General features: G+C 43.1%; 1 protein-coding gene across 1 annotated transcript in view; it reads right to left on the reverse strand.

The window, feature by feature from the left end:
* Positions 1 to 15,022, reverse strand: part of SMARCA5 (SNF2 related chromatin remodeling ATPase 5) — a 30,360-nt gene extending 15,338 nt beyond the window's left edge. Inside the window, exons 1-10 of the mRNA XM_075614395.1 lie at positions 14,543 to 15,022; positions 8,219 to 8,305; positions 7,738 to 7,904; positions 7,023 to 7,123; positions 5,113 to 5,213; positions 3,529 to 3,708; positions 1,202 to 1,357; positions 934 to 1,065; positions 432 to 500; positions 224 to 333 (exon numbers count right to left, since the gene is read on the reverse strand). Coding sequence (XP_075470510.1) covers positions 224 to 333; positions 432 to 500; positions 934 to 1,065; positions 1,202 to 1,357; positions 3,529 to 3,708; positions 5,113 to 5,213; positions 7,023 to 7,123; positions 7,738 to 7,904; positions 8,219 to 8,305; positions 14,543 to 14,692 — 1,253 coding nt within the window. The 5' untranslated portion in view covers positions 14,693 to 15,022. The remainder of the gene's footprint in view (positions 1 to 223; positions 334 to 431; positions 501 to 933; positions 1,066 to 1,201; positions 1,358 to 3,528; positions 3,709 to 5,112; positions 5,214 to 7,022; positions 7,124 to 7,737; positions 7,905 to 8,218; positions 8,306 to 14,542) is intronic.
* Between the last annotated feature and the right edge of the window lie 1,692 nt (positions 15,023 to 16,714).

Genomic DNA, 16,714 nt, shown 5'->3' on the forward strand with positions numbered 1-16,714 from the left:
GTTTTAAATGTGAGAGGAGAATGTGAGAGAGGAGTTGAGGGTGACCCCTAGGCAGCGTGCTTGTGCTACTGGGTGTATGATGGTGCTTCTAAAAGTTATGTGGATGGGGGTAGTAAGGCCAGGTTTATATATAATCTGTATAAACAATTTGTCATCTTTAAACTCAAATCTAAAACATGTGACTACTAAATCAGTTTATAATCAGGCAGAAAAGACAACGTACCATTCTCTCTGCATTTTGCTGAGACCCACATAGATTTTCATTTCCTTTTTTGGGGGCAGACTTTTTTCAACTTCAGCTTTTATACGACGAAGAAGGAAAGGCCGTAGTACCTGTATAAAAATTAATCAATATTGACTAAACATCTGTTGTACAACAATCACATTTAAATATATTTTCAGTAGGGAGGAGAAAAATATTGTTTTAATACCATATGAAGACGTTCCACTAACTTCTGATCTCCAAGGCAGTTGTTTGTATCAAACCAAGAGTCAAAATCCTAGAGAAAAAAATAAATAAAATCTGTAAAGTCAATTGATGAGCAACATTAAATACCTGACAAAAGCAGGAACACTGCAACATGAGTTTGTGAAGTTCAACTTCAAAGTTCACTTACTGCATTAGTTAAACATGAAGCAATTAAGTAATGATGCCCAAAGATTAGGTTCAGATACAAAGTTTTTCACCTATGTTGGTAATAAATTGCTTCTTTCATTTCTAACCAACAAACCAACTTTTTTAAATGACAAGTTGTCAGAGTACAAAGAACATCAAAAGCCGATATAGGTGACACTTTTATGTCTCCTGTCCATTGAAACCCAATGCAGATTTAAACAAATTCCCGCCTTCAAACAGTGCTTCAAAATGTGTCCGGGCTCAATTTTCTAACGAGTCAGTAGAATCATGTTGCGACACCAACAGCAAAATATTACCTGAGAAGAGTTAAAGACATCTGGCAACAGAAAGTTCAGAAGTGCCCACAGCTCGTGCAAATTATTCTGGAGTGGTGTTCCTGTGAGTAGTAGTCGATTTGTGGTCTTGAATTCTCTCACAATTTCAGATAGCTGTTAAGGTGATAGGACCAGAAAGAGTAAATACAAAGAATAGTTGCAACTTCTGAAGAATACAGTCTTCTGTGTTAAGACTGCAACATGCTTAAGAGTAAGCTCTTAAACTATACTTCCCAGGATAGTCACTTACCTTAGATTTCTCATTTTTGATTCTGTGGGCTTCATCAATAACCAGATACCTCCAATTAAACTTCTTGAACACAGACTTTTCTTTAATTAGCATTTCATATGAGGTCACACACACATCCCATTCCCCTGGAAGTAGTACATCACGAACAAAGGCAGCCTGGGAATACATATTTTCAGTTAAAGTAATATGTTAGAATAAGAGTTTAAGGTATCTACACACAAAAAAAAAATACCTGCAACAAAAACAGGAATGTGTAAACCAGCTAAGTTCCAGTAGACAATTACATTATGAAATTACTATTTTAAAAATAGTCCTAAAATACAAACAGAATTGCAACATTAATACATTGATGTCAATACAAAGGTTGGCACTCCACAAATAAAGGGGAAACTGTTACAAAGGACAACTTGAGCGTTTCGTTTAGTGAGATTTAGGCTATTAATCGGGGGAGTCTCTCGACCATATTTGTGTAAAGCAATTTGTGAATACTTATAACCATCTTTAAATGTTGAGATATGGGGGCTGCATATTTTCATAAAAGCTATTGGAGCACTCAACGCAGCAATAATACTTCACCCCATCCCCTTTTTTTCTATATGCAAAGCATGACAATGTACAATTCTACATTCTTACCCGAGCAGGTAATTGTTTAGTGCTTTTGTTATATATCTAAAGTCTGTTTCAATCAATCCTTCAGTGTAACTCAGCAGCTACAATGTATCCTGATATTAGCAAGGTAATATCTATTCTTAATCTACTCAAATTTAATCTACTCAAAGCAGCTCAAACTGCTGGGAACATTGGCAACAAACTATCACAAACGAGAAAGCGTTGCAAGATCTTGCACTTCTTGGGAGGTGGGCAAAAACATGAGTATAGACCATAAAAGATACTTTAAAACTCATTAAAATTAGCATTAAGAGTTGAATAAAAAAAATAAACAGGTCAATATGATCTAATACTACAGAATTGAATTTAAAAAAAAACCACACGTTTTCACATTTTGCTGCTTTAAATTAGATACTTTGAGGTTTGATACATAATTATCTGTGCTCCTGTTTCTTTGGATAGTCCTGCTGCTTTAGGCTCTAATTGCGTCTGCAGGGGCTCAGTGCGGAGCGGAAGCGCGCCTCCGCCAGCAAGCAACAACCATGGACGAGGCCTTACTTAGCAAGTAGTGAATGTCCAGATAAAAAGGCTGTGGGCACTGTGAATTTCGTTTTAGCTTATTTATTCAGTCATTACAAAGATCAGACGCTTCAGCTGTGAATACAGATTTTAAAATCTGGAGTGCACAGTTCCTTTTATACCCGGGCTGAATATTTTGCCCATGTGTCATGAAAGTCAGCTAGCATTAAAGAAAAACATTTAAAGAAAAATAATTATTTCAGTCTCTCAAGTAAGAGTAGCACAAGACAGAAATATGTCCCAGTTAAATTCATTGCCTATTACCAAGTTCGCTTTAAGAAAGATTGTTTATTTGTAAAGTACCAACATATTCCGCAATGAGGTACAATGAGGGTACTGAAATATGTATATTACATAAATAACAACACGTCAAATAAAAAAAAAAAGTTAATGAGGCTCCTACTTATGAGTTTACAATTTTAAGAAATACACTTTATACATGCGCTTTTCATAGCATTTTACAAAATGGTGTCCTTGAAAAATAATAATACCCCGGCTGATTTGTAATAGTCTTTACCATGATTTTATTTCTTATTGACCATGGTTGTGATGGAAGTGTACATTTAAGAAAAACCTAAAATTTTATATTATAGTGATTTTCTATATAACCATTCAACGATTTCTAATGCAACGCCAACACGAGAAGATTCTTTTGACTTTTTTTTAATTGACTTCCTGAAATATTTAAGACCTCTAACCTGCTTCATGAACATATAAATCTGTATGTTCGTACGCACGCACGCACACGAAAACTTCTGTAGGGTCATCTAATTGCACAAAAGTGTTACCACACCAATAAAACAAATCACTGTGCATTTCTCAGCGTGTCAGGGCAATGTGCGTGAGGATGGAGGTGCCAAGTTAGTCATGTGTGTTGTAAGTTAGAGTGGGGCTGAATGTGGCTTTATGATTAAGAAAGGTGGCGAGGGTGCTGTGTGAGAACATGTTGAGTAAAAGGGTCAGTTTGATGTGTGAGGATTAATGTAGTGTGTGTAAGAAAAGAGTGAGTAAGTGAGGGTGTTCGTATAAGAAAGGAGTGAGATTAGTGCGGTCTGAAGAGAAGGGGTGCAGAGACTTAAAGAATCCTTCGGGGTACCCCTGTTCTAGAAAGGTTGAGAACCGCTGCTATAGCTACTTACTCTCTGATCCTTGTCACCTATTAGACAAACTGCACGCAGGGTCGGTACCCATCTCTTGAATTCTGCCATCCAATTGTGTAAGGTAGACTTCGGAACCAACACCATGTGAGGCCCAGGAATACTTCTGTAGTGTTTCATATATCCCAGAAGAGAGATCGTCTGCAAAGTCTTACCAAGACCCTATTATACAGAAGATAGAAACAAGCATTTTTGTTTTCTGTATACTGTCCCCACACTTTAGTTATTTATTTATTTAAATCCTGTGCCGCAGCAGCTACTTCGGTACTATTAGGACTTTCTGTTTGCTCAATGTTGATGGCCTTTCCAGGTTGCATTCCTTGTTTGCGTTTTTTTTTTTTTATTAATCGGTTTGAAACAGGGGGTATTCGGAGCTGAAACCCATTAATTTCAGCTCGGGGATCCAAAGCTTCCAGAGATACCGGCACCGCTATGGAGGCAAGTATCTCTGGAAGCATGGGAAACCCCAGAGCAGAAATTAACAGGGTTCAGCTCAGGAGATACTCTGCTTCAAAACAATTAAAACAATAAAAAAAAAAAAAAAAAAAAAAAAAGGAAGAAATGCAACCTGGATTGCTTTTTAAAGTAAACTACCACATGCCGATTTAAACCTTCCCCCCACAATAGGACATACGTACTTTTAATTAATAGACTGCGCAATCAATTTGAAAGACAAGCTCAAAGCAGCAATCTGGAATACCGGCCTGCCGGATACAAAATGTTAGTGCTTGCTCTGGCGGGCAATAAAAGCTGCAAACGTCAGTGCTTTCTATTGGTAACCTTGCGGGTCATGTTTGTAGTCCTGACAGGGAAAAAAACAAGTATCTTGGGAGCTGGAGACCAGCCCGGTTCATCAGGAGGACCCCTCCCATTGCCCTTTTCCGGCAAGGTAAAAAAAAAAAAATATATATATTTTAAAAATATTCATTCTGAGTGGAGTCTGGCTTCAAATTTTATTTACTACTGTTTCTCTGGACAACTCGACTATCACAGTTTTCATTGTACTTGTGACGTCACGGAGATGGTTCCCCCTCATTGGGCGAACCGCTCAAGTGACCGGCCCGTCACGCCAAGAAATCAGTTTTAACTGATTTCTTGCGCACCACGCGCCCCCTCCTGCTTCCGTGCGCGCACACACCTATAGACGCGATCACCGCCTTTAGGCAGTCTGATCGCTCAGCGTGCCGACGCGCGGTCGTCCATACCAAGGACGCAGCCTTAGTCGACCTATAAAGGTTAGTTCATTCGTAGGTCAAATCTGAGAATGGCAGATAGTTTTTTTTCCTCTTAACCATCCACAATTTTTTAGCACACACACACACTTCTTGTGCTATTTAGCCGCTGATAATCAAGAAACCCTGTTCTCCTTTCCCACATTTCCCCCACTCCAGGTTTCTTTTGTTTGAACAGCACCAGCAAAACAGATTGCTTTTGCCCAGGGTTGATGTAGGGAGAGGAGAGACACAGTATACTGTCATTCATGTAAATCAAAGACTGCGCTGAAAAGTATCTCGACTGAAACCTAGGTGAAGTATATATTTTTGTTAGATCCATTTCTTTACATACCATTTCGTCAGCCAGGATGCCATTAATGCCATTCTCATACAGTGATATTAACCAGTTTAATCCTCGGACCTGATAATCTCGGAGTTTACCATTTTTTACATCTGTGAAGAACAGAGCAAAGCAGCAGTTACATAAGACTTCATTGTAATTTGTGTTATATAAGGGTTATATAATGGGGACAACAGATAATACATCTTATCCAGCATGGATTTCAACCCTTTATCAAGACCGCTGACAGAACTTACTTTTTCACATGCTATGAAAAAAATCGATGTACAAGTTACTTCTAACCTTCAGACCCTTTCTGACCCGATTTAAACATCTCTTTCAAACCATGCACCTCATATCCTCCAACATCTGGGACTCTCCTATTACTACCTGCGCTGCATCCCCAATATCCCCCCCCATTGTGGTTTCCTCGTTCCTTTGTAAAATCTGCTACTCAAATTCTCCCCCCCCCAACCACATTTATTCATCTCTATCGCAGTAACTTCTGCACACCTTAAAGCCACTCCCACAAATACTCTGCTCACCTTTCTCTGCTCCCTCTTGCTACCGACACACACACACATGCTTTTCTCCATGCCACGCCCCTCCGTACTAAAAGGTGTTAACACATCTTATTTCCTATTCCCCCTTCTCCTATTCCCTCTGGTATGTCAGCTCTAACAAGGCTATGGCTGCATTCTTCTGCTGTTGATCTTCATATCTTTGCTCTATCATGACTGTTGTGGAGGCCTCACTGCACGCTCACACGGCCGAGGTAGGTCTACTGCCACTGTCAATATCAGCACCGCCTATGTCCCCCTCTCTCTTTTCCTTTCTTCTTCTGCTCACTCTATCCTTTCACTGGGGGATTCAACCGTTATATTGATGATTCCTGGGCATCTAGTCTGCTTTGTTTAAACGCCTCCTTTGGCCTCCACCAATGGATCAATTCCAGTACCCACGTGGATGGTAACTATTTAGACCTGGTCTTTACTAAAAAAAATATATTTTTTTTTTAAATTTAAAAATAAAAAAGTTCCCTGTTTGATTTCTGCAACTTCACATTCTGCTCTGACCCTCACCTATTATTCACCACCCCTCATTCCCCTCCTAATCGCTACTCTCGAAACCGTTGCCCATTGACCCCTGTTCTAGCATACCCTGAATAATAGCCTCTTCTCTCACCCAACAATCTGGTCAACTCTTACAACCATGCTCTATACTCGCATTCGGCACATCAGCCCCTGTAAGCGAAGGCCTTGGCTAAATTCACAAGCACGCTTCCTTTGCACTTGCTCCTTCTGAACGTTTATGGTGGAAGTCTCATTCACGACAATTTTCTGTACTGTAAATTTCTCCTCCTGTTTTAAGTCTGCTCTCTCCAAAGTCAAACACTAATTTTCCTCACTCAACACTCACAAATCAACTGCACGCTGTCTTTTCTCTTTATTTGACTCACTCATCCAATCATCTCATCCCATCCTTCTACACTTCTCCTTAAGCCTTTGCTGATCACTAAAGGCAAGGTGGATGCTATCCACAATGAGATTCTTTTGGTCCCTTATCCCTAAAATCTACTTCCACTCGACTCCTTTGCTCCTGTTAAGTTGGAAATATTTATGCCAATTTACTCTTCTCCCTCTACCTTTGCAATCCAATTCCCTCACACCTTATCAGAACCCAGACTCCTGCCTTTGTGCCCCCCTTCCACCCAAATCTTCAATTCCTCCCTGTCCTCTGGCAATTTCCTCTCTTAAGCATCGACATTCAAAAAGACCGATAACCCAGTGTACACATGTAACTGCCATTAAGAAGCAAGAAAGTTAACACTGGGCCCCGATGGTAGATGCACCATTTTCCATGATTGCTGCATAACCAGTCTAACACACCTTATACATTGTAACACCCCATTATATGCTTACATGACGGCGAATTTTCAAATCTGGTGCATATATTGGTCGTCTTTGAACTTTCTGTTAAGAGCTCCTCATCCTCTTCCTGTTCTGTTCTGCGATGTCGATAACTATGAGAAGTCATTAGAAGTAGTTAGCTTCAGTAGTGATCACACGGTCATGGTGATATGAACGGAAGCGGAGAGGACTCCAGCTCCGTTCCTATAAAAAAGGCAGAGAGCCCGACCAGTCCATAGAAAACCAGCTTAAATAACCTGATGGAAGTGGAACGCCATAAAGGCTCCTGCAGTATCATATGTCATATAGGCAGCAAAGGTGTAAAAACTTAAACACGTAGGGGGAACTGCATCAAATGCAGTACTCAGGTACTTTTTTTTGTTAATGTAGCCACTTGAAGATCACTGTGTGTGTTTTAAGGCGATATATTTCCCTTTATTCGTATGATTGCAATACAGAGATACTATCCCCCAAAGTCAAACTTTGACGGAAATTAAGACGATCATCATGTTCCCCATAGAAGTCAATGGTATGAAGCTTGAGTGAAATGCTTATTTTAGTATTCATCGGAATTTAAAAAAAAAAACAGTATTTTTTTCAAGAGCAACGTTATGGGTTGTTGTTACTTGCTATGTGGGACTGCCACTTTACAAAGCCAATGTTTAAGCAAAAAAAAATAAAATACATACATAGAAAACATTAAATAATTTGTAACTACTTTACTTACTCTCCAACAGAAAGCAAGTTTTGTTTATCATCTCTCTTTAGACGGGGGCGGCCAGGTTTCATTTTTAATGGTGATGTTGGGGTCTTCTGTGCAGCTGGTTGAATGAAATGTGCAAACAGCTCAGTTTGCTTCAAAAGATACTCAAATCTGTTGGACATGTCTGTTTTCTAAACAAAAATACAACACATTAAAAATGACCCCCAACAACAAAACCCTGACTAAATTAACTTTATAGATACTTCATGTAAGCATATCTTTCAGCATATTAAACTGCTTTTAGCTAAATAGACAACTACGTAAGGCTTTAAAGATTTCAGATTAATGGTATCACTGATGGTTTATAAAGCAAAATAGTTTAAATAGTGATCTATACAAAAAGTATTAAAAGAAAATATTTGTCTTTGTATTTTACATAAACACGAGCTTTGTATAAAAACAACCTACACTGCCACTTCGCTAATAACACAAGTTATAGGTTTACCCTTTTCTCTTCATAAGCTGGATCCATTTCATTGACTTCCTTTGATTTATTCAGAGAGTCATTGTCTTCATTTGCAGACACTCCTTCCTAGGTGGAATAAAAACAAATAGGGTTGTGTTCAGCACATCTCAAACCAGCAACACAAGTTTAAAAAATGTAATAGCTTATTAAAACTTTAGCAATTGTAAACTCATAACGCATCAAGTATTTCAAAATGTTCACAAGAACAAATACACAAACCAATATCAGCAAAGCCCATTTCCTGCTAAAATAATTTGGCAGACACAGAGTGCGCCAAATATCCATCCTGCATATTCGTTTACCTGTCTGCCCAACTGTTTGTAGTTTGAGTGGGTATATACTTATCTAGTATCTCTGTGCCCAGGGCATATTTGAAAAGATGAGGCTCAATGTATTGTTTCATGGCAAAACAGTTTATAAAGAAATAATCCAGCAGAAGACAATCAAGAAGAAACCACCAATGATGTACAATGCATCCTTCCAGAGGAAGTGGCAAACAAAAGCAATATAATCATTGAAAAATGGGAAGGCTATAAGGGAAGATGAAATTACAACCAAAATCTTAAAAGAAGCTGGGAATGAATCCTTGGAAAATCCTTGCAAAACTCTTTACATGCTGGTTGAAGAATGGGAAAATTCCAGAGCAATTGAGTAATGCCAGTTATCCTCATCAACAAAAAAGGAGACAAAGACCTCAACTATAGACCAGCCTACTTCCAATCACTAGATTTTTCACGAAGATAATCACTAAGGGGGTGCAACAGACCCTAGGTTTTGCCATGCCTAGAGAACAAGCGGGATTTTGCTGTGGATACAACACAATGGACGACATCCAAGCCGTGCGAGTGATTTTCCAAAGTAATGAATATGATCTAACACTCATCTTAGGCTTCAAAAGATTACGAAACACCATTTCATTTGGTGTATACCTCAGCAGTACTTGATGTCGTTTTAGTGCAATGCTGAAAAAGCATACATTGATATTATAAAGAACATTTACGAGACCGCCAGATCATCCATTAGATTGCATAAAGATACAAGCAAGTTAAGGATCAGCAAATAAGTGCGATAGGGAGACACCATGTCACCAAACCTCCTTACTGAAACACGTCTCAAGAATTCCTCAAGACTTTAGATTGAGGGGGGGGGGGGGAAGTAAACAAAATAAACAGTGAGTTACCTACGACTTGCAGATGAGTTATTTTGGCCACAATTCTAGAAGACCTCCAGCAACAAATTGGAGAACTTGCTGAAGACAGAATGAATGTGGGTGTCCGTAGGAATATCAACGAGATCAAAGTGACGTTCAACAAATGTGTCAAGTCTGCGAAGATTAAAATGAATAGAACTAGAAGTTGAAGACTGTCTACATTGGCCGAAAAATAACAATAGATGGGAACCTTTTGAATTAAATCAATAGGAGAATAAAGATGGGATGGAGCGCATTTGAAAGAACCAGACAACATTTCAAGGGAAAAACGTCCACTGTGCCTCAAGAAGAAAGTTTTCGACCAGTGTACTCTACCTGTGCTCACTTATGGATGTGAAACTTCAACCCTAAATGTGACGATGATTCAGACAACGCAAACAAGCACAGAGAGATGTGTGCTGGGTATTAAATGGAGACTAGAAAAGACTGAATGGATTAGAAGCCTAAAGTCTGTGACCATCAAAAGACTGAAGAAATTAAAATGGCAGTGGGCCGGACAAATCGCAAGAAGAAATTACTGTTGTTGGACAAACATGGTAATCTACTATTAGAGAAATTAAAAGATCAAAAAGACGACTAAAGGTAAAATGGGAGGATGAAATCAGAAAATGTTTTGGAGCAACGTGGAGGACGTGCTTGCAAACAGCAATACTTGGAAGTTCATAGAGATAGAGAATATATACACATTTTTTTTTATATAGGCACTGTCAAATTATATTTTGATTAAAGAAAAAATTATATATACACGCACACGCACACGCACACACACAGTTACGTTATGGTGGGTAAAAAAAGTGACAAAAACCCTCTACAGCAAAGCATATAGCAAATGGAAATTTTACTGTATGCTCATTTGCATGACTTAGACAGGTCTGCAACCCCGCCTTTCACCATTATCACCCAGCACTTCCACTGCAAGGGATTCTGGGAAATGACATGCAAATGAGCACATAGTGCCACCTTTTGCTTCAAAACCATTAAACATGGTTCCCTTATAGGCTTAAGTTTGCTGCATGGTCACCCTGGCTTTGAGCCAGGGTGATCCCTTAGGGCTGTCCTAGAAACAAAGCAACAAGCGGTTGATGCTGCATCAATCGAATACAAGCAGGCGAATGAAGAAACAGGTAATGAGATCTGTTCCATTTAAAATGGACCTCCCTCTGCCTGTATCAGAAAAGCAATGTACATAGTAATTTCAATACCCTTAACACTAGAATCATAAGAGTGAAATTAAAGCATTACTTTACAGATACAGGATGTGAAACACCAGCTTTCTACATAACAGACACAGCAATGTTAAGTCTATTTTCTCAATTGTGCGCCCACTTCCATCCCCTCACAAAATATGCAATAGAACATATTTCCCCCCACAAAAACCAACCACAATCACAGCCAGATAACATACAGTACTTGGTGTTAAATGGTACATGGGGAAGAACTGCTAACCCTCACAAAGTAAAAAAGGCTGCAAAATTTCACTGACAGCTCAGTAATGTATAATTGAACAGGGCTGAGGAGTCAAACAAATGAAAGGATATATAATCAATGTGCTGCAGTGCAGTCCCATTACAATGCTCAATGGCCATAATTTGGGCTAAAATAATAATGACTAGGTTAGTTGTAAAAGAAGGGAAGCTTTCTTGCTGTGTGAAACACTGTACTTCTAGGTATAATACTTGTTTTGCTTCAGTGTTCCTCAAAAATGTTTTATACTGACAGAATATTTACTTCTGAGCAGGAATTAATGTATACTGTATAAACAGTCTTAATAAATGCCTTGCTATCCAATGAAGTTCCTCAGCAGCAAATCTTCTAACCCAAGGTTATCCTATTTCATGTGGCTGAAACGTGCTTATCACATTGAATAATGAGCACAAGCACACACGAGAGATAAGCAGTACAGTACGTACATAGACAATGTGAAACAGTTGCAGGCTGTACTTGAAGGAACACTTAAAGCAAGGATTTTATGGTTAATTTTAATTGTCCAAAACACAAAGCGATAGCATTCTTATGAATGAAAATTACATTATCTGTGTTCAACCATTTCAGCACTGAATGTGACATGTCAGTTGACAAAATAACTTCAATTTAACAGATACAGCCAATCTTAATTCTGCAGCATTCGTGTTCTTTCTGTACTTTCCCTTGGGAGGAAACCATGTATAGGAGACAAAACCTAGACTGCAATAAACCAATCGCTGACAATCAGGCCAAAGGTCCTCAGAATAACTACTGTTGAAGATGCACATCAACAATAAACCTCATGACTGGCTACATCCTCTTCCAAGGAAGAGTCGAACTTTAAGAACAGGAACCAGGTATAAGATACCTCAGACATATGCAAAGAATCCCCTTCTGAATTACATTTACCAACGTGAAAATGAGTTACACACACACACACACACACACACACACACAAAACGGGTATTGCTCTCCAGCCAATGAAGTGAGGAGATTGACACCACTGTCAGCAAATACTAGCCCTGCCAAGCAGGCACAAACCACACGTGAGTTCATATAATCAGCACAACAGCTCAAGACGTCTGCGTGTTCTCACTTTTAGCACAAAGCCTTGAACAAGACCGATGTAAAAAACACTTTCCTGACATATGACGATGCATATCTTGGCTTAAACACACACCATGGTAGTTGCAGCACGATTCCCCGAGCCTCATACAAGTTTGTTTTTTTTAGATGACAAAAAGATGGAGGCCAGGAAAGAGATCAGTCACAAAAGAAGTCACCCCTCCCCATTTTAGGAGCCATGTTAAATGGCAGGTAAATTGTAGTTGGCAAGTCTAAGGAAACCTGCTAAATATACCATTCAATACATAAAGTGGATCATTCTGCTAATCACGTGTAGTACACGGACTTTTAATGCAATTTTAAAGACATAACATGTCAAACACCCCCCCCCCCCCCCGGACTTCAATCTATACATGCCACAGGCACCCAACTAGATTGAAAGATGTACACATGTCTCCTCTAAACAAATATGACACGGGTCAACTTGTATGGGTGAAACCTAGGTACACAATAGCATACACCACCTCCTTGGCGCATTTATTGTCGGTTTTATATTGGGCACATTAAAAAATTAAAAAAAAAAAAAAAAGTGTATGGGTGAGGCCCTCATAGTATACAACAAAAAGCAGTGTCTACCCTGCCGAGCCCATCAGTGACAACCGCAATGCTCACCCCCTTCCCCTGTGCCACTATCAGAGGATCCCCCCGCAGTGCTCCCCCCTTCCCCAGTGCCACGATCAGAGGATCCCCCCTTCCCCTGTGCCACTATCAGAGGATCCCCCCGCAGTGCTCCCCCCTTCCCCAGTGCCACGATCAGAGGATCCCCCCTTCCCCTGTGCCACTATCAGAGGATCCCCCCGCAGTGCTCCCCCCTTCCCCAGTGCCACGATCAGAGGATCCCCCCTTCCCCTGTGCCACTATCAGAGGATCCCCCCGCAGTGCCCCCCTTCCCCTGTGTCACTATCAGAGGATCCCCCCACAGTGCTCCCCCCTTTCCCCTGTGTCACTATCAGAGGATCCCCCCACAGTGCCCCCCCTTCCCCTGTGTCACTATCAGAGGATCCCCCCGCAGTGCTCCCCCCTTCCCCAGTGCCACGATCAGAGGATCCCCCCTTCCCCTGTGCCACTATCAGAGGATCCCCCCGCAGTGCTCCCCCCTTCCCCAGTGCCACGATCAGAGGATCCCCCCTTCCCCTGTGCCACTATCAGAGGATCCCCCCGCAGTGCTCCCCCCTTCCCCAGTGCCACGATCAGAGGATCCCCCCTTCCCCTGTGCCACTATCAGAGGATCCCCCCGCAGTGCCCCCCTTCCCCTGTGTCACTATCAGAGGATCCCCCCACAGTGCTCCCCCCTTTCCCCTGTGTCACTATCAGAGGATCCCCCCACAGTGCCCCCCCTTCCCCTGTGTCACTATCAGAGGATCCCCCCGCGGTGCCCCCCCTTCCCGTGTCACTATCAGCGGATCCCCCCACAGTGCCCCCCCTTCCCCTGTGTCACTATCAGAGGATCCCCCCGCAGTGCTCCCCCCTTTCCCCTGTGTCACTATCAGAGGATCCCCCCACAGTGCCCCCCCTTCCCGTGTCACTATCAGAGGATCCCCCCACAGTGCCCCCCCTTCCCCTGTGCCACTATCAGAGGATCCCCCGCGGTGCCCCCCGTCCCCTGTGTCACTATCAGAAGATCCCCCCACAGTGCCCCCCTTCCCCTGTGTCACTATCAGAGGATCCCCCTGCAGTGCTCCCCCCCTTTCCCCTGTACCACTATCAGAGGATCCCCCCACAGTGCCCCCCCCTTCCCCTGTGTCACTATCAGAGGATCCCCCCACAGTGCTCCCCCCTTTCCCCTGTGTCACTATCAGAGGATCCCCCCACAGTGCTCCCCCCTTTCCCCTGTGTCACTATCAGAGGATCCCCCCACAGTGGCCCCCCCTTCCCCTGTGTCACTATCAGAGGATCCCCCCTTTCCCCTGTGCCACTATTAGAGGATCCCCCTGCAGTGCTCCCCCCTTTCCCCTGTGCCACTATCAGAGGATCCCCCCGCAGTGCTCCCCCCTTTCCCCTGTGCCACTATCAGAGGATCCCCCCGCAGTGCTCCCCCCTTTCCCCTGTGCCACTATCAGAGGATCCCCCCTCAGTGCTCCCCCCTTTCCCCTGTGCCACTATCAGAGGATCCCCCCGCAGTGCCCCCCCCTTCCCCTGTGCCACTAACAGAGGATCCCCCCGCAGTGCTCCCCCCCTTCCCCTGTGCCACTATCAGAGGATCCCCCACAGTGCCCCCCCTTCCCCTGTGCCACTATCAGAGCATCCCCCTGTAGTGCCCCCCCTTCCCCTGTGCCACTAACAGAGGATCCCCCCGCAGTGCTCCCCCTTCCCCTGTGCCACTATCAGAGGATCCCCCCGCAGTGCTCCCCCCCTTTCCCTGTGCCACTATCAAAGGATCCCCTCCGGGGTGATCACACTGCGGGGACTTCCTGCCTGTGGGATACCCGCGATGTATGCCTCCCCCTCCCTCTCATTTGGTACAGAACGGGTAACGGTTACATCCTCCCCCGGCCTCCTCTCACCTTCTCCTCGGCACCCCGCTGCTCCTCGCTGATCGCAACATCCCCGGGCTCGCTTTTTCCTTCCCCGTCTCCGTGTCCAGTTTCATCCATCGTCACCTTCTCCTCTTCATTCACTTTACCCGCCACCGGCTGCTCGCCGTCCGCGGACATCCCACCGACCCTCTCAGATCAAAAACACAAGAGATTGAAGTGGTGGTGGGGGCCGACCGGGCGCGTGCTGGGACCAACCGAAAATCGGCGCGAGGGAGACCCCCCCAGTGGATGAGCGTGTGGTACCACGCGCCGCTGGCGGGAGACACACTCGGAAGCCGGAAAAAGCGTGAGGGTAGGAGAGCGCGCGCTCAATGCCGGCTTTTCCCTCGGCGCGCGCCACTCACACAAGCACACACGCACCAGGGGGAAAAAAAAATCACCCCCTGCTCGACAAATCTCGCGAGAACAGAGCTGGTCAGCGCGCGCACGCTCTAGCTCACAAGCCCCCACACAATACGGTCGGGCAATCGATGACAAAGGGAGACAATGTGGCGCGTGCTCGCTCACGCTCTCATCACTCGGGTGCGCGTAGCCGCTGAAGCTGCCGGAAGAACGTAACGCGCGTGCACGCTCGAGCTGCCTATAGGCGTACTTGGAGATTGAATGGGAGGCTGGATTCACAAAATGGTGGTGACGTCAGAAACAGTTAGGCCATAGCGCTTCCTAATAATGCCGGATAATAGAGGCTCGCTCCCGCAGAATTCTCGCGAGATTATTGGACCATTTGCCGGCTCTTTTAATAAAGTAGAAAGCCTACTGTGTGACGTCACCGTCCCTTAAATTCCCCCAGCCCTGTTCTTGTCTTCCCTCCAAACTTCGAATTTGGCGCCACTGAAGCTTGATGGCGCTCCCTGCATGGGTGTGCACCTCGGACCATCCGAGGTACATCACTTACAACGTCCAATGAACCCACAACGACTGAAATAGGCACATTTTTGGTTGAGAAAGAAAATGGAAAATGAACTCCATGCCCATAATCTGTACTTTATGAACGCTTTGTTTTGTGGTTTACCTTTGATTTTATTCAGGAAAGATTAACATGTAATTTTTACGTTGATTCTGTGTGTATATTAGACCACACAAATGTAATACGTATACAAAAATAGGAAGAGTCCTGCTATAGCTGACATGTTTGGCTATACATATTTTTAGTTTATGCCCTGTCCTGCCCATGTACTGTTTGTTACATGAACATTGATGTAAGTAAATCATGTGCTCCTTATTACAATTAAGTCATCTACACCAAAACATTCCTGTGTTACCTGTGATTCAAATGTCTTAAATGTTTTTGTGTATTTTACATCTTTAAAAAAAAAAAAAAAGCTTTTGTTGCAACATCGAGTCTTTGCGGTATGTTCCAATGCTTTTGGAATGTTCTTTATATGTTAGGGGCTGATTTATAACACTTCGTCATAAATGGGATTGATAAAAATAGGAATATGGCTCACAGCCAAGAGAGTGGGTCACGAAATTGATTAAAAACAATATTGCTTTATTGGTACATATTAAAAAAAAACGGAGGTGTAGCAACCCTCCTACGCGTTTCGTGCGCGTTGCTCTTTATCAAGGACTCTTTGATAATCAATTTTGTGACCCACTCTCTTAGCTGTGAGCCATATTCCTATTTTTGTCTATTCTGATCAAACTATTGGCAGCACGCTCAACTGGTGGCACAGGACAGGTACATCATAATGTGAGTACAGGCATACCCCGGTTTAAGTACACTCACTTTAAGTACACTCGCGAGTAAGTACATCTCGCTCAATAGGCAAACGGCAGCTCACGCATGCGCCAGTCAGCACGTCCTGAACAGCAATACCGGCTCCCTACCTGTACCGAAGCTGTGCGCAAGCGGGAGACTATAGAGCCTGTTACAAATGCGTTATTTACATCAGTTATGCACGTATATGACGATTGCAGTACAGTACGTGCATCAATAAGTGGGAAAAAGGGAGTGCTTCACTTTAAGTACATTTTCACTTTACATACATGCTCCGGTCCCATTGCGTATGTTAATGTGGGGTATGCCTGTATATCATTATATACATTACTAGCTGAGAGCCCCGGCGTTGCCCGGGATGTTTGTGGTGTGGGTGTTGGATTTGGGTGGGGAGTGGTCCACACGGCCCATGTGCGGTG

The sequence above is a fragment of the Ascaphus truei genome, chromosome 1 (assembly GCF_040206685.1).
Source record: "Ascaphus truei isolate aAscTru1 chromosome 1, aAscTru1.hap1, whole genome shotgun sequence".
Lineage (NCBI taxonomy): Eukaryota > Metazoa > Chordata > Amphibia > Anura > Ascaphidae > Ascaphus > Ascaphus truei.